This window comes from Schistosoma haematobium, chromosome 1 (genome assembly GCF_000699445.3).
Source record: "Schistosoma haematobium chromosome 1, whole genome shotgun sequence".
Taxonomy (NCBI): Eukaryota; Metazoa; Platyhelminthes; class Trematoda; order Strigeidida; family Schistosomatidae; genus Schistosoma; species Schistosoma haematobium.
The window spans coordinates 26755065-26777929 of record NC_067196.1 but is presented as its reverse complement, the minus strand read 5'-3'; the positions used below and the strand labels follow the sequence as shown (position 1 = coordinate 26777929).

General features: G+C 38.5%; 1 protein-coding gene across 2 annotated transcripts; it reads right to left on the bottom strand.

Annotated features, from left to right (window-relative positions):
* Nucleotides 1-142: 142 nt before the first annotated feature.
* Nucleotides 143-9518, bottom strand: PRPF38B_1 (PRP38 pre-mRNA processing factor 38 domain-containing protein B; the record flags this gene model as incomplete). 2 transcript variants are annotated; one of them, XM_012936213.3, is made up of 5 exons in its annotated part: nucleotides 143-6806; nucleotides 8246-8520; nucleotides 8682-8742; nucleotides 8781-9001; nucleotides 9040-9252. In XM_012936213.3, the coding sequence occupies 5 exons, from the start codon at nucleotides 9250-9252 to the stop codon at nucleotides 6644-6646; spliced, it is 933 nt and encodes a 310-aa protein (XP_012791667.2). In that variant the 3' UTR covers nucleotides 143-6643. The 2 variants fall into 2 exon arrangements, with proteins under 2 accessions (XP_012791667.2, XP_051073573.1); XM_051214469.1 differs by having other exon boundaries at nucleotides 143-8646; nucleotides 9040-9518.
* Between the last annotated feature and the right edge of the window lie 13347 nt (nucleotides 9519-22865).

The following is a 22865-nucleotide window of genomic DNA, read 5'->3' as shown; positions in this document are numbered from 1 at the left end:
GTTTGTTCTGACCTTGTACTCAGTGCTATGTCTACACACGCTAGTCTACGACAACTAGCCATCGGGTGACCAGATAAACGGAGGTGTATATCTCATCGGCTCTCTATTTTGGCGAGGTGAGGTCAAGTGAATGAGCACACTAGGATCCTGTATGTGTGTTTCGGAGACACAGCATACATCCATGTTACGAGATTTTAGAGTTTTAGCCAAAGAGGCCCGCTGACCGATTTGACATAGGGTGCGTACGCTGAATGCCCCAATGTGTAGTATGGAGCGAGCTTTCAGTAGACCTGGGACAGTGTTTCGCGCACTAGAATCGTTGGCTATGGTGACACTTGGAGAGGAAGCCAAAAGAGGAAGTTTAGAGTTGAAAGTCGAGGTAAGAGAAATAATAGGAATTGAAGAGGGAGATTATGAATACAGTGGTCTTAAGTGCTGTTAGACATGTGAGGGCGGTTTTCACTTCCTGGTTGTCCACATCATGGAAGGGTTCTTCTAGAGCTACCTGAAAAGGAAATTGGGTTAGAGGTTGTCATAGTGACCTGAGAGCGTAACCGCAATGCACAAGGGACAACTGCTTAAGGCCAATCACACACGACGTTTTTGCGAGTAACTTTCGTGTTAACTCCGGGTTTGTTGGGTCCTTATCTCGGAAGATGGAAATCCGTGAGATAAGACGAGTTGTGCATTTTTAGGGTTGACCTTTTCTAACCGCACCCTTCCTTGTGGGATGGCAGCACCGCTGTCATTCTGGTTATCTGAAGGAAACACCTTACTGCCATCACACCTCTGTGAAGTCAGCAGCACCACTTCGCCATCGGACCTTGGGTTTGCTGCCTTTAGTTTTACCGCTCTTCAACCGACCTGTCTGGCACGGTGGGATCTTGAGGAACGAATGTTCCAGCCAGTATGGCTTGATTGGCTCATCACGATAGACAAGCCCGACAACCACTTCAAGGTAGCAGAGACGGTCGAGATCGTAACCACTACTAGTCTACTAATATAAAAAATAAAATAGAGAATACCTAGTTTAATATTTCACATAAGAATTAACAGGCATTCCAGTTATAGCTTCATTACACAAATATTACTCATTACTAATTGATTATATTCAACGATTAGCCTAGTCAAATACTAGCAAATAACTTTGACAGATTATACAACATCATTTTGTTGATGAGCTTTGGTTGACTGTATGTTGGTACAAGCTTTACTAAACCAAACAACGTGAATTTCAGTCATTTGGTTGAAGTTATATATGACCAGTTTGACAGCACTACTAGTGTACATTAATGTAGTAGAACATTAACCCGTACATGATCACCTAGTTGCGTTCATAAAATTAAACGTCAGTAACCTTTTATGATTAGACAATAATTTATCGGATAGCCGAACAATCTATAGTACGAGCCGACGATATGAGGATGTGAGTTCATATAGTGACTTTAATTCAAATAATACTGATTACTTATAGATCAACCCCGAAGTAACTCTTTTAAATTAAATTTACCATCGATCAAGCAATCAAGTTTGTCTGTTCTGTTGCACAAATTATTAGTATTGCGTGTTCTATAATCTATGAATTCTATCGAGGTAAGTCTGAACAGTTTTCGCCATGTTGAGTTAGGCAATAAAACAATTTGTGGTATGGAAATTATTCATTTATAAAGCCGGTATCAAAAAGGTTCACTTGGAAGGATTCAACTCATAAACTTTAGTGATTAAACTCAAGGGATGATCTAAACTCTACGCCTGACTACATCATTAGTAATTTCATCAGAAGTTTAGTAATAGTCAGTAGGTATAACTGTGAGAACATTAGTAAATTTATGCAGCAGTACATTACCATAGTAGAACTCTATGATTCTTGAAATGTGAGTGAGTGTATACTGTTTATGTATGAGATTATATATTTCTATGTTCATGAGAAAGCACTCTACCTAGGACCTCATGCGCAGAATCCCCTCGTTTAACAACAAAAAGCATGTCGCGTCTTGTGAAAGTAATCCATCTGAGTAGTGTAGCCTTTAAAATCAGACTATCCAGTTTATGAGGATATGATAGCAATATAAAAAGTGATTCCACTCATCTGAGCGTGAAAAAAAAAAGATTATAGTGTATTGTATTTCCAGTTGATTGATAACTAAGTAATGATCAACGTCATGTTTGTTTAATTCTGATCAAATCCTGTTCACCAAGTTACGACAAATTCACTGATTTAAGTGACCCAACATCCCGTGCACTGTATTGAGATGTAAGGTGGTGGTTGAAGGTAGTTTATATGAAACCTTAGATTTCCTGCTATTTAACACTCATCAGCAGAATGTACCTGTATCATTGAGAGGACTGGTGTTCTCTGAAGAGTTCAATCCCCCGTCACCCGATCTTACATTTTTAGACGTTACCAAAAAACTAGTCGGGTAGCCACTGACCTTTTTTGTAGGACTGAGATATTTACAATCGACTGATCATTAAGTAGTGAAAAATGTCATGTTTTTAAGTAACTTAGTTTATGATAATTTCATAAAAAGCTGCCTGTGGTTTTATTCCCCCACCATAATGAGAAAGTCCTTTTATGGATATTCAAAATGATCTAAGAATATTTTAGTAAATCTGTATTAACATTATTCTCTGATGATATCATTTTATTGGTGAATGTAGATGTCATACACATTATTTAAACCAAATAAACCAAGCTACTCATAAGTAATAGAAGACGAATATTTACAATATACTGTGACAGCTATCGTCACTACCTCATATCGACTGCGCAACTGATGAAATTTCCACAAACCACATGATACATAACGTATGTCTACATACACACAGAATATGTGCGTAGATACATTATACGATTATGATCGGTAATTTAGTTAAATAGATCATCATAGCAAGCTTCTACTACGAACTAACATTATCTAGGAAATCGATTGATGAAGACCAAGAAGGATTTGACGCTGTCGTCCAAGTTTTCAACACTGTAGGAGTGTAGTTCAAAGCAAATACTTCCTAAATGAGTTAAACTACATAGTAGCAATTTGAGTGAAGTGGTATCACCAGTCTTTACATAAATAAATTCTAGTAAATGAACTGACACTTATGCTGAGTCACATTTATTAGGTTGTTCTAGTCTGAATGCATGAGATATGTTTATATAGCAAGTAAATAGTTGATTCAGTAAAAAACATATTGAAGTTCAGTTTCCAGAAAAACTCCAAGATCTAACCAAGTACAGATTTCTTTATTCCTCCATAAATTATTATTCATGAAGGCATGGGTTCTACTCGACTCATGAAATCGAATAACCATTAACAGGAACTTCATCTTGAGTAATAATAAAATCTCACTAATCTGAAGACCGTGAATCCAAACGTTTTCGATTGAGATCGGGTATGTTTATTTCAAATGATGGGGGTCTGGGAGATTCTTCCAACACGAAACGGTATATATAGACACTAAATAGACCGGAGGATTAATATTACATTTCAACGATAATCAGCCGCACAATGGAAGAAAGAAAAACCTTGTCAATAAGAGGATCCCAGCAAAATTAAATTACATTCGAATCAGTTCAGTTATATACCGATTAGATCCGCCGATTATTCATGACAGAGTTCATCAACTGAGCAACCGTCACTCAAAACAAAACCAGTGAATTAATCCATATAACGGAAATTAATCAAAAACCAAAGAAACTAACTTCATATCGAATGGATTATAACTCATAAAAATATAGTACAAATGAACAAATTTCATTTTAAATAAAAATGTGAACTTTAAGATGGATTTCTTATTAATTGCAGTATTTGAGGATTCAGCATCCCCAACACTAGAATGAAACTATGCTATATCGTACTCATGTATCACATATTTGATACATACAAACCGTGCGAAATACATCTCCAGCCAATGAACCCCAAGAATTTAAGGTCAAAATATTGATTAACCACATCTTAATGCCATGACTGAAAAATGAAGACGAGTATTGTACATGACCAATGAATAAATTACAGACCATTTGATCCTTAGAACACAGTAAAATTTGAGTGTGAAAATGCTTTTGATGTTGATTTATACATATCGAAGCATCTAGCTCATAGAAAAAATATTATGACAACCCTACATGGTTGAGACCTGGAATGCCCATGTTTGATCAGGTGATCACTATTGGTCACCATGAGGCCCTTTATGCTACAGAACACAGACCGCCTGGAGCTCTTTTAGCTTTACTGCCGGTCTCAAGCATGGGGTTAACAACCCCACCCTACAAAACAGAATATTGTTAGAAAAAAACTAACCAGAAAAAAATAACTTGGACCCTACCCTGGTAACTGAAGGGTCTTCATATAGAAGAGTTATGACGCTCATGGAAAAAGCCGAGATTCTCCAAAAGTTATGAGGTCGACGTTCCTTCTGACAACCAGAGCAAAAATTAGTATAGGTAAATGGAATGTCCAAACAATGTTAAGGACCGGAAGGACCATACTGGTGAGGGACCTAAACAGCAAGGTCGAGATGGACAACACCAGGTAAGAATATATCACAGGGTGATATAAACTAGGAGGAACAAGAATGGTGAGAGATCGGGAAATCCATGTGCATTAAACGATATGGTTATGGGTAGTACCATTTTCTCTACAAACCCATATACATAAAGCTAGAGGTTTCACCGGACCAGACTACAGAGAACCACATCAGTCACATATGAATCAACATAAAGTCCGGAAAGCCCATGGAAGACTTAAAAACAATGCGGGAAGCTAATACAGTTCCAGATCACCTGATAGTGGGAAAGTTGAAACTGAGGCTAAAGAAGCATTGGACAACTTGACAGAAAGCATTACAAAGGTTTAACACAAACTGATATGCTAACAAGCTGATAAAATTCAGGATAGCTCTCAGCAACAAGTTCCAAACTTTATAAGACCTACCAGAAGAAACCCCAATGAGAACAACTAGGAATGAATGAAAGAAACAATAACTTTAGCATACTAGGTGTTGAGCTTAAAGAAGAGCCAGCATAAAGAGTACATCTCCATCGGTACCCTGAGGAAGACACAAGACAGAAAAAGAAAGTTAAGCAGCAAAAGCTGCACAAGAGAAGAGAGAGCCAGCACACAGGCCGAATGTACAGAAGCAAGCAAACGAGTGAAGAAAAACATTACACTTGACATGTGGAAATATGTAGAGAACCTAACAACAGCAAGGAAAGTTTCAGGGAAAGGAATATGAGACAACTATACGATACATTTATTTATTTAAACACAAAAATTGGTACAACGAGGCACTAGAATATTTATGTGTAAAGACCGATCACGTACCGACCACAAAACATTTCGGACTATTGTTGAGTAGTCAACTGAATGAAACTCATCAACTTCCTTGATTAGGAGAGAATATTCGACGGCGTAGACATGCTAACTTTGTGGATTATTCGACACTATAGAGTACCTGATAAGACCATCACCATCATATTGGACTCCTAAGGAATGAGTCGTAAAATAGCTCATGGACGGCAGCTTACTATTTTTTATTTGTTTGAACACAAATATTGGTACAAATGGGCACCAAATACATATGCGCCACACAAGATGCATTCCAAGTCAAGACTGATGTCCGACAAGATTACCTGTCACCTTTTGTATTTCTGGTTGTTGGCTGGATTATGAAGAACTCCACGTTCCAGTAGAAGCAAGGAATACGGTGGATACCATGGTTGCAGCTGGGCAACTTGGGACTTTTGTCCCATACACAGCAACAAATGCAGACAAAGATAAACTGCAGCAGCGGCTTCCGCAGCAGTAGGCCTCAACATTCACAAAGAAAAAATCGACATCCTAAAGTAAAACACAGTGAGCATCAACCAATTAACTCTCAAAGGTGTAGCTCTAAAAGGGGTGGAAAAGTTTACGTACCTGGGTAATATCATTGATAAACAAGGAGGAACTGATGTAGATGTGAGGGACGGACTAGCAAAGCAACAGCATTCCTACAACTGAAGAATATTTGGGACTTAAAAAGACAATCACTTAAGACAAAAGTGAGAATTTTCAACACAAAACGTTGAAACGGTTCTGTCATACAATGCTGAGACTTGGAGAACCACTACAACCATCACCAAAAAGGTTCAGGTTATTACAAACAGCCGTCTACGTAAGATGCTTCAAATCTACTGACCGGAGACCATCAGCAATAATTAACTGTGGCAGAGAACAAGCTAGCTTAAAGGTGAGGAAGAAATCAGGAAGGACGTTGAGGTTGGATAGGGCATGCATTATGGAAATAATCGAAATTTATCACAAATTATCGAACCATTAGTTTCACGGTTCGTTCTGAATTCGGATGCTATGAGTAACTGAACCGGTAGGACTATGAAATGCCTGAAGAAGGTTGGTGGTACAGTGTGTGGCGAAGTAATCAAATGTTTAGCAGTTACCGTAGATTTAACACAATCAATACAAGGTAGGTGCAAAGGAATTACTAAAGTAGGTCCGTGAGATGACTAACAGCAATAAACAAATTATAATACAGTTTTTATTGTTTTTAGTCAATACAAATACAATGAAAACAAAAGTAAGGAATTTTATCAATCAATTAAATACTAATGAGGACATTAAATACACATAATTAAGAATCAGTTAATCTAACTTCGACTTCTACGTCGATCACGTTCTTGTCTCTCTCGTGCACGCTTTAAATCTCGTTCAAATGAACTTTCTCGTTCGGTTGGGGTTTTCGAATGACGACGTTCACGTGATCTAGATCTAGACCGTCGAGAATGATGTCTGCGTTTATCACGATCAGACCTGAAGACGAAAATTAACACTTTGAATAAGCAGTAATGCGTACACGAAAATAAATTGCTCCACAAATTACACAAACTAGTTCCCTCAAGTAAAACGAGCAATTATGTTTACTCCGTAGATAACAAAATCTTGACCCCGGCAAGCACTCAGTAACTTTGCCCTGGAACGAAGTAATATCTTAACCCGTTTATTCGGGCTGCACAAAATCATCAGTTAAAGAATGTATGAAACTTTTGGAATTAAAGTTAAATACATATTTCGATTTTAAACGGCAATGACAACTAAGTTTCACAATTTAAGAGTAAAATACTAAGGTAACTACTATATTCTACTGTGCAGATTTCATGGAGGAAAATGTTACTAAAACATTGATATTAATTCGACTAACCCCATCTCGCATTGAAGTAACTTGGTAATGGTGGGTTACGGTTTCAGCTTTTCCCGAAATTGTTTCGCTAACAGTTGACTTCCCAATACTTGTCTCACTGATGAGTCACAAAGTTATATACCTTTAATTATTGTAACAAAAACATTTTAATCATCTTACTGAACATTTAAATTCGTTACTAACATCAAGTCTATTGTTATTACTCATATTACGTAATCCAGCATAATAATCTTTCAATTGCGTCATCATGGTTATTCCTTGTTCATATGTCCTCATGGGACTAGTACTTTAACATGAAAAAATCTCACATAGATATACGGCTGTACAGTTTGATAATAAGTTCGCTGAAATTCGTGTGTTTATACACCATTATCTATATCCGTTGCTTTATACATCTCTTCTATTTTAGTTCCTTTACGATTATCGCGCGAACCTTTAGTTAGTTTCAGTTTGCGTTCTTTGCTTCTTGTCATTCACTAAGGCTGCCAAGGCAAGTACTCGGGCAGCAATCAATTTGGTGGTTTTCAAAACCCACTTAATTTTTTAACATTTCCAGTTGGCGGCAAATATCAGGGTCTTATTAACAGTTGTATGGATATTATCTTTCCATTGAGATGAGCTCTAAAACGTGTTTTTGTTCACCTTTCTGTATTCAATAAAACAGAATCCCTTATGACCAAAACAAAGTAGGAATCCAAATCAGTGATCCGAAAGAGAGCAGTATTATACTGAACCTCTACAAGGATGGCTGGTATCAATATAGTCTGTGGTGTTGATCCCAGAGGTCACGTTTAGAACCAGGGCTGAGTGATGTACATCTTAGGGTCGCTCCTTCAAACAAATTATGGGATATAGAAACCTAAGTAGGTGGACAATGACAGGACCTACTGATATTTATAGACTAGACGTTCACAACATAGTGTCTGACATTTAGAATGTCCGGTGAATGCTGACAGCCATTTGTATTTTAGGCAACACCGTAACAGGGAAATTAAATCGTCAACCAAAATAAGTAATCAGTCAGTGGTGTATACAAAACACGTTCACTTACCTATGTTTTTCATGTCTGTGGGAGTGCCCACCTGACTTATGATGTGAACCGTCGCGATTTCGATCTGAGAGCCTCTTACTTTCCTTTCCTTGAACAGAACCAACTTCCAAAAGGGCCTGGCATTTGCGAAGTCTCATTTTTTCTTCCAGTTTCTTTTGAACCGGGACAGGAATACGTGGAAATAGGGTAGAGAACCAATCTAGTTTAGTTAACCAGTGTTCTAACATATTCCCTATCGTCATAATGCAACCGCCTCCCGCCTTCACATCTAGTTCCTAAAAGACAAAAAGTAACATGTAATCCAGGGGGAAACAACAAAAAAAAACATCTAATTCCTTACAAGTAACATAGGCTAGACGACTGACCCGAAAAGACCATCAACCCGAGTGAATCAGGAAGTACTACGAAATTGGTAACTTATCGTTTCCAAACTTACCTCAGAATCGCTCAAATAAGGTGAGTACCACCACCAAAAGTCCTCAGGGGGAATGCAATATCTGTAATAGAGTTAGTCTGGATTATAACGTGCAATCACCTTATGTACATGAAGCCCAGCGCACGTATGTATGGAGAATCTGGGTGATCGAGGAGGCCTTTGAGTTGTTTTCTTGTAAGCTTTAAAGTGAAAAGTTTATACAAAAGACAATAAGCCGTTGACACGATACCACCAGCACCCACTCCACGTACCCCACCACACATACCTGTTTGACCCCCTATACGTCGACTCCCACGTTCCCATGGTTCTAAATGTTCAACCTGAAGCTCGATATAAGGCGATAAAAACCCAATCAAACCTTGTAATATATTTCATCGATAACTTCATGGTACGTTTTCAGCTCGACCAAGTTGGCTTTGAAGTATGGGGACTGAGCAATGTTCGTATAAATCATTGTGTTTAAATTCATAGTTTGTGGGTTCCCCCAAAGTTTTAAAATATTTCCACGAGGTGCTTGTTCATCTTCATCCACCGTACCAAGAAGTCCCATTTGAGGAAGGCCTGACACCATCCTGACTACTTTTTAACTGGACGTCTCTAAGGTCCAGTAGCAAACAAATTGACACTAACACTAGATTTTCCGAAGGTTGGGTACACTATTAAAGGAAGAACGAGTGTCAGATATACTTATAAATCAAGCCAGCCCTTAAACGCCTGACTATTGAAATAGCCGCCTTTGTGCCGTTCTACAATCTCCAATATTATGGTAACAATCAAATGAGTTTAGGTTCTTAGTCAAAATAAAGTTGTAGAGTTTGACGGATATTTTGAAATTAGTCCATCATGAAGTCATTTAAGTGAATTATTTTGGTATAGTAGCAATTCAGCTTTTTTCTCATTGAGAAAATCCAGTTGGTCACTAAATGTCAAAATATGTGAAGTATAGACAGATGTATGAGCTTTTATTCTGTTTTAATGCATTGTAAAGAGGAATATTTGGTACTGCTTGAAAAGTGAGGCACCGGAAAGACACAGTGAAAGAGTAAGATAGCGATTAATTTCAAGATAGTTATTTCATAAAACAACAGCTTGTCTCATCAACTTACCCTGTATCCCACACAGAGGATGGACTACAAACGCATAAATGACGGAATGCCCCTCTGCTATAACTGTCCACTGACAGTCATGGTTATATCACAGGTACTTAAAAGAACTGGAGCCATACGTGACAATAATCTTGCGGGATTCGTTTCTCAGATCACTATAATGACTCCTGGTTATGGTCTTTCTTGTCAGTTAGCCTTCTTAACGTAGACAGAGTGATAGTGAACCATATTTGGGAGTTCAACAACGATCATCTAACTGTAATAAAACAGAAATATAACATCGGATTCGGTGAGGAAATAAATTTGTGTGAGAACAGAAGTGCACTTGATCACAAGTTATTTGGACTTATGTAAATTGACTGTGATTAGTTTATACTTCACATGTTTCACGGCTATGTTTAACGTCTTCTGAAGCCTGTAATGTGTTTCAAAGTGTGTTATACTAATCTCAAACATAAGTGAGCACTTGGATTGTAGGAAATATATGTAATGCCGATTTTAATTCCGGTAGTTAGGATCTAATTTTAAGAAAGTTCCACTGTCACGTCGGCTAATATATTTAACGCCAGCTCTCCATCTTGAGCTCAAGAAAACTGAAAATGCCACAGGTATTCGGAGTTTGACAACTCTTTAACCAGTAACATCTAATATGAAGCGTACCCACCAAGTGAAATCAAAAGACAGAAGCGAGGAGGTTCGAAGATATATTTGATGGGCTATCAATATATCGAGAACCGTCTGATCTAATCTGGCTAACAATTGCAGGGGTTGTTGAGCACGGCGTTCCCACTCGTGATCTGGTGCGGATGCATGACCGAGCGCCTTCAGCTAGGTGAGTCCATTGAAACTAATGTGGTCAGCATCCAATGTCAAAAACTTACAGACCTATTTATTTTGGGGATTTGTTTACCGCTTCAGATCGCTCCCTCTACAGTGGGGTGCTGGTGACCCTAAGACGTGATCAGCCAAAATTTAAACCCAACGAGTTTGTCATTGGTAAACACTCTTCTGATAGCTGGATAGGTTTAGCAGCGTCTGGCCGTCTTTCCTTACTATGAGGGACCACGAAGTACAATATAGTAAAAAAAGAAAAGGTACAGTGAAAATTTCGGTTCCTCGCAAACTTCATCGTCTTTTCCAGCCGTCCTAGAAAAGAAAAAAATATTTAAGTGCGTGTCGAAATACACTCGTACGTGCGTAAAAACACAAAGCGGGTGAAAAAAGGAAAATAAACTCATGCACACGCGCTAGCGTAAAAAAAGGATTTTTATAATGTGGCTTTTTGTTTTGTTTTGTTTTTTGAAATAAGAATATAAATATATAAGTATATTAAGATTGGTTTTTTTAATTATAAATAGTACAAAGGAAAATCGAGACGATATAAAATGGCAACTAGTATCTTACGTGCCATAATCGTTCAAATGTTCTGGAAATCTTACTCTTCTTCCAGAACTCGTTGTTTTGAGTTTACTTTCTGATAATGCCAAAGCATCATCTTGTGTGTTGGCTGTCTGCCGAGGTAATATAATGGTAGGAGTCGTGTCGTATGATTGTACCGAAGCGAAATCGACGTGAATGGGATTTCCTTCTAAATACGCCGCTTTGAGGCGACCGATGCTGATGCTATCGTTGGTTCCGTTCTTATCGACTATCTAGTACTTGAGTTCGCGTTGAACAACTTTGGAGGGTCCTTCGTATGCTGATTCGAATGGTCGTCGATGTGAGTCTCGACGAACGAAGACGTGTTACTATATCGTAAGTCAGGTTGAACGAAAACATCAGTTGATTAAGGTCGAGTGGAAACAGGTTTAACTGAACGCATTGGTTTGTAAGCCTGTTCGTGTAGGAGGTTAGATCCATGTTCATTGAAGATGAAGGATCCACGAATTCTCCTGGAAGCCGAAGTGTCGTTCCATAAACGAGTTGAGCCGCAGTGTATCCAATGTCAGCTTTCACTGCATTGCGAATACCCAGTAAGACGAGTGGAAGAGCGTCGGTCCAATGTGAAACGTTTGCAGCTGATAGCGAAGCTTTTAATTGTCGGTGAAAGCGTTTTACTAACCCGTTTGTTTATGGGTGGTAGGCGGTCGTTCGGAAGCGAGTGATTTCTAAAAGTGTGGTCAGACAACGGAAAAGTCCGGATTTGAACTGACTTCGCGGTCTGTAGAGATAGTTGAAGGGCAGCCGAAGTTTGCTACCCATCGTTCGACGAAGGCGCGAGCCACCGTTTCAGCAGTGATGTTCTTGATAGGTACTGCTTCTGGACATCGATTGAAACGGTCTACGCAGGTTAAGAGATAAGAGTATCCATTTGAATCTGGCAAAGGTCCTACCAAATCCAGATGAACATGGTCGAAACGAGCGTCGGGAGTTTTGAAAGAGTCTAAGGGATATATGTTGTGTCTGATAACCTTAGACTTTTGGCAGCTTACACAGGAGCGTGCCCACTCCCTCACGTCTTTATTCATACCAGGCCAGCAAAACTGTTCTGCTATAAGCTTGATGGTTGCACGAACACCTGGATGAGAAAGTTTGTGCAACGTATTGAAGACGTTGCGTCGATAACGTTTCGGCACGATTGGGCGATCCCTACCTGTAGATGTGTCACACATTAAGGTTTCCTTACCTGTTCCCATCTGTTTGATACATAACTTGAGGGTTGTAGACGATAACTCGTGCCGAAGATCAGTGTCTTCTTTTTGAAGCTCGGCGAGTTTCAGAAGGTCGATTCCTTGGAAACTGTTCAAGGAAGTTATGCGAGACAAGGCGTCTGCTACTGCATTGTTTGCTCCAGAAATATGTTGAATGTCTGGAGTAAACTGCGAAGAGTTGTCCAGTTGTCGAGACTCACGAGGTGAGTACTTGTCTGAAGAGGAGTTTAAAGAGAAAGTAAGAGGTTTATGGTCAGTAAAAATGGTGAATTCACGGCCTTAGGTATAGTGTTGAAAATGCCATACAACACAAAACATAGCTAGGAGTCCCCTACCGAATGTGCTGTACGCTTTCAACAACAACTAAAAGCTTCACTATCAGCTGCAAACATTTCTCAGTGGACTGACGCTCTTCCACATCAATGTACACTAGTAATGCTGTCAAATTGGTCATATATAACTTCAACCAAATGACTGAAATTCACGTTGTTTGGTTTAGTAAAGCTTGTACCAACATACAGTCAACCAAAGCTCATCAACAAAATGATGTTGTATAATCTGTCAAAGTTATTTGCTAGTATTTGACTAGGCTAATCGTTGAATATAATCAATTAGTAATGAGTAATATTTGTGTAATGAAGCTATAACTGGAATGCCTGTTAATTCTTATGTGAAATATTAAACTAGGTATTCTCTATTTTATTTTTTATATTAGTAGACTAGTAGTGGTTACGATCTCGACCGTCTCTGCTACCTTGAAGTGGTTGTCGGGCTTGTCTATCGTGATGAGCCAATCAAGCCATACTGGCTGGAACATTCGTTCCTCAAGATCCCACCGTGCCAGACAGGTCGGTTGAAGAGCGGTAAAACTAAAGGCAGCAAACCCAAGGTCCGATGGCGAAGTGGTGCTGCTGACTTCACAGAGGTGTGATGGCAGTAAGGTGTTTCCTTCAGATAACCAGAATGACAGCGGTGCTGCCATCCCACAAGGAAGGGTGCGGTTAGAAAAGGTCAACCCTAAAAATGCACAACTCGTCTTATCTCACGGATTTCCGTCTTCCGATATAGGGTCCCAACAAGCCCTGTAAATTTTGTTCGTATGTTTATTTTTCTCATGTCAATTTTTAAAGTCTGCTTATGTTTGTATAGATTTTTATAGTCAAGACTGATGCCGCAGCATATCATGATTTATTATCGTTTTTCACTCATCCTTCTACATGATTTTATTCCTACCCATTAAATTATATAATTAAAAACACAATATATCGTACTGAACTAAAATAAATTGTCATTTTAAATTTATTTTAACTAAAACCCTCATATCATCATCCCAAATTATTACTGCATAATCTTTTATTCCCCCATCAAATCTTAATGCATAATAATTTCTATAGTCCCTTTCGTAACATATATGTTACCACTTGTTCCTGTTCGCTTTAAAAGCCATATTTATCAAGCCGTTTATACATTTCACTCTTTATTCTTACCTTTTTACTTCGATGTCAATTTAATATTCTTTAAATACTACTCAATCTTTTTAAATGTGAGGAATATTCTGCAAACATTATTGAAGTTTGTTTGTAATCGCATTTCTGAAGAAACCCGAATTGGTTCCTTCACATCACTCACGTACCAAAAAGCTGTTCGGGAACAGTAATAATGATAGTGTAAGCGGGATGTTACTTAGCCTTGACTGCAAAATACTCACCGAGTTGGACTGTTACTCCTTCACGCGACAGAACGTTTAACGCCTAATATTTGACGAACAACGAGGAAGGTCAGTGGGTAAAACTCTTGGCTTGGCCATGCGGGCGTGGCCTCCAAAGCTCTCTTTTGTATACCTAATATACTACTCTATCAGCAACCCTTAGTGGGTTCGTCGAAGGTCCTTGCAAATATTATCCTTAAGTCCTTGATATGGCGGGTCAATATGGACGATTATGTGTCTTTGACGTAAAATCATGCAAATCAGACGGTAACATTATGGCCAGTCAATCCCCGTGTACTAAGACTTCCAATGTAGTAACATAGATAAGCCCACCAGTGCTGACATTAGATTTAAACAGTACAGATTAGAACGACATACAAACAGTTGAATCACAGTGTGAAATTACGGTCGTGTGCTCTTTTAGATGAATCACAGTTACACTTAACTTACCTTTGTCAAGGGTCGTTGCCTATCAGCACTGTTAAACTTGCTCTGGTCCGCTAGAATAATCTTTCACAACTCCAACGTGGCTAAGAAATATTGAAGTCAGCGCTGAAGTAGTACGAAACAAAACCAGTTGGTAGTTTCTTACTTGTAGCAGTTCACGTCTATGTAGGAGGTACTTAATTTACTACTGGAACGGAGAAAGTATCACTAGTGAGGTCTGGAGAAGGAAAAGACGGAAAAAGGTCAGTCATCGACATTTATCAAGAAAAGCAACAGACAACAACCAGCAATAACTGAGGTAGGAAAATACTACCGCAGTTTGGAATACGGTGAATGTAAGCATGGTAGAATGATATATCAGTAGTCTTCACAAAATCAGTGTTATCAGTCTCAAGAATTCAGTGTTCTTTCCCTCTGTTAGGCTCTTAAAAAGACTATTTTTCATACATACTAGACAAATGACACTCATGAACTCAACTTGAGGTTGTAGGCCATCAACGTAGGTGGTTTGTCTCGATTTTTGGGCGTACTCAAGTCGAACAGAAGCGTCTTGACCTCCAAGCTTATATCAAAACTATATCTCAGTCAATGCCTATCATGAATTGCCCTTTTGTCGTATCCAGGTAGTCTGGTTACTTTGATGACGTTGTAGCTAAAACACCGTCTTATGACAAAAATGCATTAGTGAGAATAGGTAAAAAAAGGGATGAGACCAATACAAAATGTGCCTCTTTATGGCGTGCAATTGATTGATGCTCATTGTTTGTTATCGACCTTTATGAGGACCAGTAAACTGTTCGACATTCAGTGACCCGACTGCCAGATAACTTTGCTAGGGCCTAGGGACATTCCAGTTGCTCTACAAGATGTGGAGGAAGAAACAAAATAGTCAAAAATGGAAAAATCTTCAGTCAAAAGATATAGAGAAGCAGATATTCAGAGAAAGCTCACAGGCGATCTGATGTGAAAAAGTAACCTAAAAGTGAGAACTTAAAACACGGAACACAGGGATGGTAAAATCTAACAGAATATGAATTCTTTACACTATAGTTGGCACTGTTAATGGACTACTAACAACCACATTTCAGTAAAAATAAGAAGAAGCTGGTTTGATTGCAAAGAGAAAGCTTACATCTTCATTCTCTGAAGATTCCATGGGCCTGAAAGTGAACTCTTGACAGTGTGCTGAAAGGTTTCTAGTTGATTCATTGTGCGTCCTGTTAGTCGCTTCATCTTTGTTTACCCTAGAGACTATACAGTGGAATAATACTAGTAACTAGCCAAATGATCCTTCAAGCTGAATGCGTTCGCGCTATAGAATAATTATCACAATGTTTTTAGTAGTTGGTGGGATAGTAAAGGTCAACAAAGCGCAGTGATAATAGCAAGACAAACACTATGACTCTGTTCATGCAACATACTTTTCTGATCTTTATCTTAAATATACTGCTTCACAGACAACATTTTGCATGTTCCTTAAAAGTATAAAGAAGTAGGGTGGACTGGCCACCAAGTTAGAGAGGACCAATCGAGAAAAATCCTAATGTGCAACTTCGGTTAATATTGTGTGAGCTACTCAGCCACTCCGAGTCTATCCAACCATAACAGACAGGGATTACTAGCCCAGTAATATGAGTAAGTTCAATAATCGCACAACCATGTTTATCTACCCGTTGGTTTTATTTCAGATACTAGCCAGTGCCACGCTATTTTAACGCCTTTTTCATTATTACTATTATTTGTATAGTTTAGATACTTTTACTTGAGGAAACGTCTCCGCCGATGTTTTAAAATAATTGAAAAATGCTCATATCTACGAGTCTAATCCAAACAAGGTATTCTTCGGAGTTAGACTAGTGTTTTAAACTCAGGCTTATCTTAAACCACAGCAACGTTCCTATGCTTCAATTTACACACTTTCAATTGTTGTTAAAACGTTATGAAATAGGTATCAACAAGAGGAGCGTTACCACGATGTGTTTTCAAAGCGATAACGTGGTCTTCTTTTCGTAACAGAATACGGTGCACACATTAAAATCTAAGAAGTATGTGAAGAGAGGACGCAAGGCAAAATCAAGTGTCAGCCTAATATAGTAGGAAATGTTGCTGATGTGGATTGGGTCTTGATTACGTATCGTATTTGGCTCATACTTAACAATGCAGAAATAAGTCCAAATTCTCATGCTGGAATTTATTTTATTGGTTAATTCCAGAAGAAGAGAAATGCAAACTAATAATGAAACCAGAGGTCGATCTTTGCAACTAATTTCGAAGTCTTAAAATAATTAGAAATTAAAAGACACCGGTTATTTTGTGTTAACTAATCACTGCTCAGACAAGAATGGTTTAAATCTGTCGTCCTATCGTCTTGACTGTCAGTAATTTACATCACACTTCCTGTTTATCTATCGTAGCCTTAGTTAAATAGTCTTAGTCACCGTGATACTCACTTTTGTACTTCAATTTAATTATACAAGTGTCAAGTTGGGAGCATCGGTATAAAACATTATTCCTGCGATAGTGACTGTTGTGGTCATATAGTTCTTTGTTTCAGTCACAGCATGCTCATGAAATGGAGAATGGGAGACAACGGGACGGATCAATGGCAACGAGCAGATAAATGTCAAAAATACCGAGATTCTGTATAGACAAAAGTTATCAATAGTTCAAACACTTATTCGTTTGAAAATATGAAGTCCACCCTTGGCGTTGGTAACTTTAAACAATCATTGTTGTATAACCGAAGCTAGGAAAGTGATGGATACTGTATATTTCGGGCCTGCTTGATTGAGGTAGTTTATTTTTGAGACTCTTGACAAGATTTACGGCATGTGACATAACTTCATAATCCTTGGTTTCCCAAACATTGCATAGTTTTGTTATCACATTCAAATTACTATGAACCAGTTATATGTATTTGTGAGATCTTGTTGGTTTCTAATTTGGTGTGCATTGTTAGATAACAGATCAATGTCATAACATCAACTGCCATGAATATTACAGGGACCTATCTAATAGATCTCTCCGTGCATGTACCAAATATGAATTCATATTCTATAACGCAAGTGAGGTAAAGTGTTAAAACACATGGTTTTTGTAATGACGCAAAACACAGCATGAAGCTGTAGATTCCTACAGCTGGACATATTCTTAGGCACAAAGCTAGTAGCATGTGTCTCCGCATTCATTGGGCGCTTAGATTCTATAACTTGTGGAGATAACCATACTGTGACTGTTTCCATGATTTCGCAGACTTTTTGGATGAAGCTTAGAGGACTCGCAAAGAAAGTTTCTCTAAGGCAGCCTACAACATGAAGAATGTCTCTAAAAGTGGGTGTCCTCATCCTGTACAATCGCAGACAAAGCTAGAAGTAAATCGTGAATAGGATTCATATTTGACCTGTTACAGGATGCTTTCCTCATCTATTTTATTGAATCCAGAATTACTGAGAAGAAACAAGGGTAGGACAATATTTAATGGACGACCTTTGAACGAATTTTTAAGTGACCTTGAAACTATTCGCCAATCAGAAGAGAGTTAGTATAAAGTGAAAACATATTATAAAAAACTTATGAATTACAGCGGATATTCTTCTTTTACATGATTTAAAAACTTGTTAAGGTTAGCCAAAGGTTCAGATGTCCTGAAATCATAGTGCATGGGGTTAGGGTTGGAGTTAGGGTCTAGGGTTAGGGTTAAGGTTAGGGTTTAGGTTAGGATGCACGACTGCAAAAGCCGCAGCCAATGTTACTGGTGACTTCATAATCCAATTTGCAACAATTATCATGATTTGCCGTAGTCTGAGTCGTGATCGAGCGAAGAAAATGCCAGTTCGAGCAGATTTTATCTTCTAACATATAATACAACGAAATCTAATGTCATCTCAGTAGTCTGCACATCGTGCTGCAGTCATTTGATTGCCGCAGTCACAGATACAGGGACTTCCTAATAGTCCCATCTGTTGTAGTCGCTCAAAAATCACCTCTTCTCTAAAATCTGCTGTGAAACGATCGAATGTGAGCGTCTCGTATCGAACTTAGTGCCGTGACCTTGAAATTCCTCAAACGCTTCTGACTGGCCCGTCCATAAATTAGAGTCTTCCCGAAACATGATAGTAGACCAGGTAGTAAGAATGAGAGATACTTAAGAGGGTTATCAGTTCTTCATGAGTTACAAAATATTTAGACCTAGTCGCTGACCAATTGTCTCCTCGTAGTAACTCCAAAATTCAAACGTCCCTTGACAGAAATGCCAATTGACTGTAATTAAGTGCCTGCGGTTGGGTAGTCAGGGCGAGCTCTTGGTCACAAAAAAGCGTCATTCATGTTATACAGTATGAAGGATGGGAATATTAGTTGGTAGTGAAAATACTGATCAAGAAACAACACACAGTAACTAAACAGAGATAAAGTAAACATTGAGCCCCCTTGCAAAAGTTTGAGAAACTATAATTGCAATCGGTACCAGTACGGGGTTGTAAAACATGCTAGTTCTAACCAAGGAAAATTTTTTCAGCAGTTTTATAAAGGCATTATTTATATAATAATGACAATATTATATTTCTGCAATGGCAGGTTCACGCCATTTTTACATGTATGATCTACAAATTACAACATATACTGGTTCGCAGTATGCATCCCGAGCAGGGTTGGTAAATAAATACAATCTTCAGACGTGAATATCAGTTCATTCGTTCAGATATACTGAGTAGTCTTCAAAATATTTCCCAAAGTGGCATCGCGTCCCCGTTACACACCAGATCCAATCTCGGAATAATTGTGTTAGGATTTTGGTCGTACTAAGTATTTATGCAATGCAACTTTTTAAGTTTATAGTTGTTATAAAGTAGACTTGTAGAGCGCTTGGTGTGAACTATGACCTTGGGAAAACGCGTGCGTCGAGTTTGTTCCAGATGTCAGAATTTACATAGCTGTGTAGTCAGAGCAAGATTCTGAAAAAAAAGAAACCAAGGAGCAGCATGGCACTTGGATATTAACGATAAACAATTCTTAACATTTTGTAGTGGAACAAAGAGAGGCATGGTAAATTATCAGATGAAATTCATACTAGCTCTTGTTGCTAGAGGGATATATGATCAGAGGCTCCAGATGAGACAACGCAGTAATAAAGAACAATGAGTTGTGATGTTTACCAAGGTGGAGTAAGTTCAAATGAAGGAAGGGAAGTCAAGGTTGGAATAAGGAAGGCTGTTTACTAGAACAGAAAGTGCATATAGAGTGTAAAGTGTTAAGAAAACTAGTAACTATATCTTTTATTGTCTTATTTTTTAAATTTTTTTCCATCCGATGCCTGCCACACAGTCCCAGTGTAAAAGTCCGAGTTAGCATGTTATACTTTATCTTAACGGAAAGTTGAAAACATGGGTCCGAATGGTGAGTGTAGGGGAAGAATAAGCCAAACTGATAATTGTAGTAGGTAATTATTCAGATTGGGGAACAGAACAGTTGCAACGCGAAGTCCAAACTCCCGACAAGACCTTCAGCATTCAATATGGAATAATAGGAAATATAATACCAATGCAAAATAAGGAAATAAATAAATACTCGGGCTGTGATGTTTTGATATCTTTGAGATGCTTTTGTCCGACTCCTAATTACTTCATCTAAGTTGTTCCGATTATTTGTGATGGATGCATTTCGGTGTATAGAGTAGTATGTTAAATGGTAGATATAATTTTATTGTTAGTGTTAGTTTCAGACTTCGCTTTCTAGGAACTGTAGAATTTATTGTCATCGTCTCAATTTACGTCCGAGTTTTCTGAATAGCAGGATTTTTTCGGTTGCAATGGTCTTTGACTATCTTCACTTTCGAGAATACCGTATAGGGTTAACATTCTTAAAACCTCATATATTTCACATTGATCATGACACAGGCCTATCGGGATTATAGATATGTTTTGCAAGCTCTTATCGGAATACATTTCAGAAAAGCAATATTTTATTTAAGGTGAGATACCATGACTCAGAAATGTATTTCAGAGGGGTCTGACTAAGTACTGGAGGCTGTTTTGAACGTTTCAAGAATTGAGCTACCTGAAGTTCAGATAAAGAACCCCAAGACAGGATATATATAACCGATTACAGACGGTCAGTGTTGAGAGACGTCCTCGGCATTACGTATGGTGATATGTATGAATTCCTCCTCAGAGAAGTGCGGCATCGGAACTACTCGGAAAGGATGTGGTGAATGTATCACCCTTGATTAGCATCGTTCACCTATCAGTGTTAAGTGAGTGCAGTGGATTAGCTCCAAGATAATCCCTCACGCTTCCTATATCAATCGCTCCGACGACCGTATTTAAATCCATCTCAATGACGTTTGAATTCAGAGGACAACTCGGATCGCCAATTTCTGTTTGTCATCGAATAGCACAGATCAATATGCCACGATCACACCAGCTGAATTCAAGCAGAAAAGCTAATTAACGTGAGCAAGCGAATATAGAGGTGAATCATACGTCCAACAAAGGATCAAACGAAGAGTCGAATTTGCAGTTGTTCCTCATTTTACAAGCATAAGTAATAAACGATTTCGACATAAAAATTAGTGACGACCAAACATACCAATTATTGACAAGAATTTTAAAAGGGAGAGGTCAACAAAGTCTTTAGGAAGATAGACCCTGGACAGTGTTCAAATGTACTTGTATCAGATGTCTCTCATTTCAATTATCCAGTCACGTTGGGTGAATTTCAACATAATCATGTGGCAAATGTTTCAAACAAATCGATTTCTGATCGGATTAATGACGTCATATCAGATGCTGACTATCAAATTTCGACGGCACCAAAGCAAATGTTGCCTGTTTTCACAACTCATCTGTTTCCAGTGAAAACCTTAGTCACTATGACGCATAAATTGCCAACAGGTTCAAGCCAAATTACAGTTCTGATGACCCCGTATCAAATGTAATTTATCCTCACAATCCTACGCGAGAAATTTGTTTTAAATGAGTCATAGCATGATCGTATTTTAGATGCCATCATAGCAGATGTTGTGTGCTCTCATACCTCATATATGTCACGTAGAAACCTGCTCAATACTATGATGAATCAATTGGGATAATATCGAGGCTGAGTAATCATCTAAGGACGTGTTCTCGGAGGTGTTTTGAAACGTTATCTGGTTCGGATGTTTGGCCGAGCTCCTTCAGTAGGAGATATGTTAAATAAAGTTGATATTGGTCAGCACCACTGTTGAAGAATCACAGAGCTATTCGCTTCGGTAATTTGTCAGACGAAATTCCTGGGAATCCGCCTGAATAATTGTTTTCAAGTCAAGCCTCACCGAAAAGTCGTAGGAAATACTTGCAAACAAGAGATACAACATAATAAAACTTTTACTGTATGATTAGTTACATATTGTAACTCCCTAACATTTGAGGTGATCTAAACAAAGTCCAAACAGTCTTCAGATAGGAAACTTGATACATTATTAAATACGAAAAATGGCATATCAAACCGTGTCAATAATTATTTTGCCTCTTGTTTCGTATACCTATACCTGAGCAAGATGATCAATTGCTACCAGACACTGCAGCTTCAAATGGTTCTGGATGGGATAGAAGAAGCTTTCGCTTAAGGGGCTTCTGTATCTATTAACAATGGATTACCGATACCTAGGTATATTAACGACGAAAGAGACAAACGAAAAGTTGGTAAATCCTGGTAATATATTGTTCTAAGTCCTTAAGAATATGTTTTCTCTTAAAGGACTCCTGTGAGGTCACTTGGACTAGGTCAGCTGCCAGTAAATTTCCACATTTGACTACTCTTAAGAAGTAGAAGGCGTATCTACAGTCCATTCTGCCGTCTCGTGTCTCCAGTTTCTGGGTGTTACCTCTGAGCTTTGTGTTGGGACTAAGCTTAAGTTTGTATGGGGGTGTCCGTAAGTGTTATGGATGCTATAAGCCATTAGGTCACCTTTAAGACGCCTGTATTCTAGTGGGTCAAAGTTCAGTGATTGAAGGCGCTCCTCATGAGGCTTGCATTTGTGTTCCGAATCGATTTCGTGACTCGCCTTTGGATGCGTTCCTTTTGAAGTGAAGGGGGAAATACTATGTTTCTGCACTCTAAATAGGGACGGATAAAGCTGTTGAAGATTATGTAGAAAGTCCTTCCGTCGAACTGGCCGAAAATGCACTTCAACATTACCAGTGCGAGGTTTGCTCGGCAGGCATTTTTGTCGCAGTTAGCGTAAGACTTCAAAACATAGGATACCAACACTCCTAGATTTTTTTCAACTTGTGAT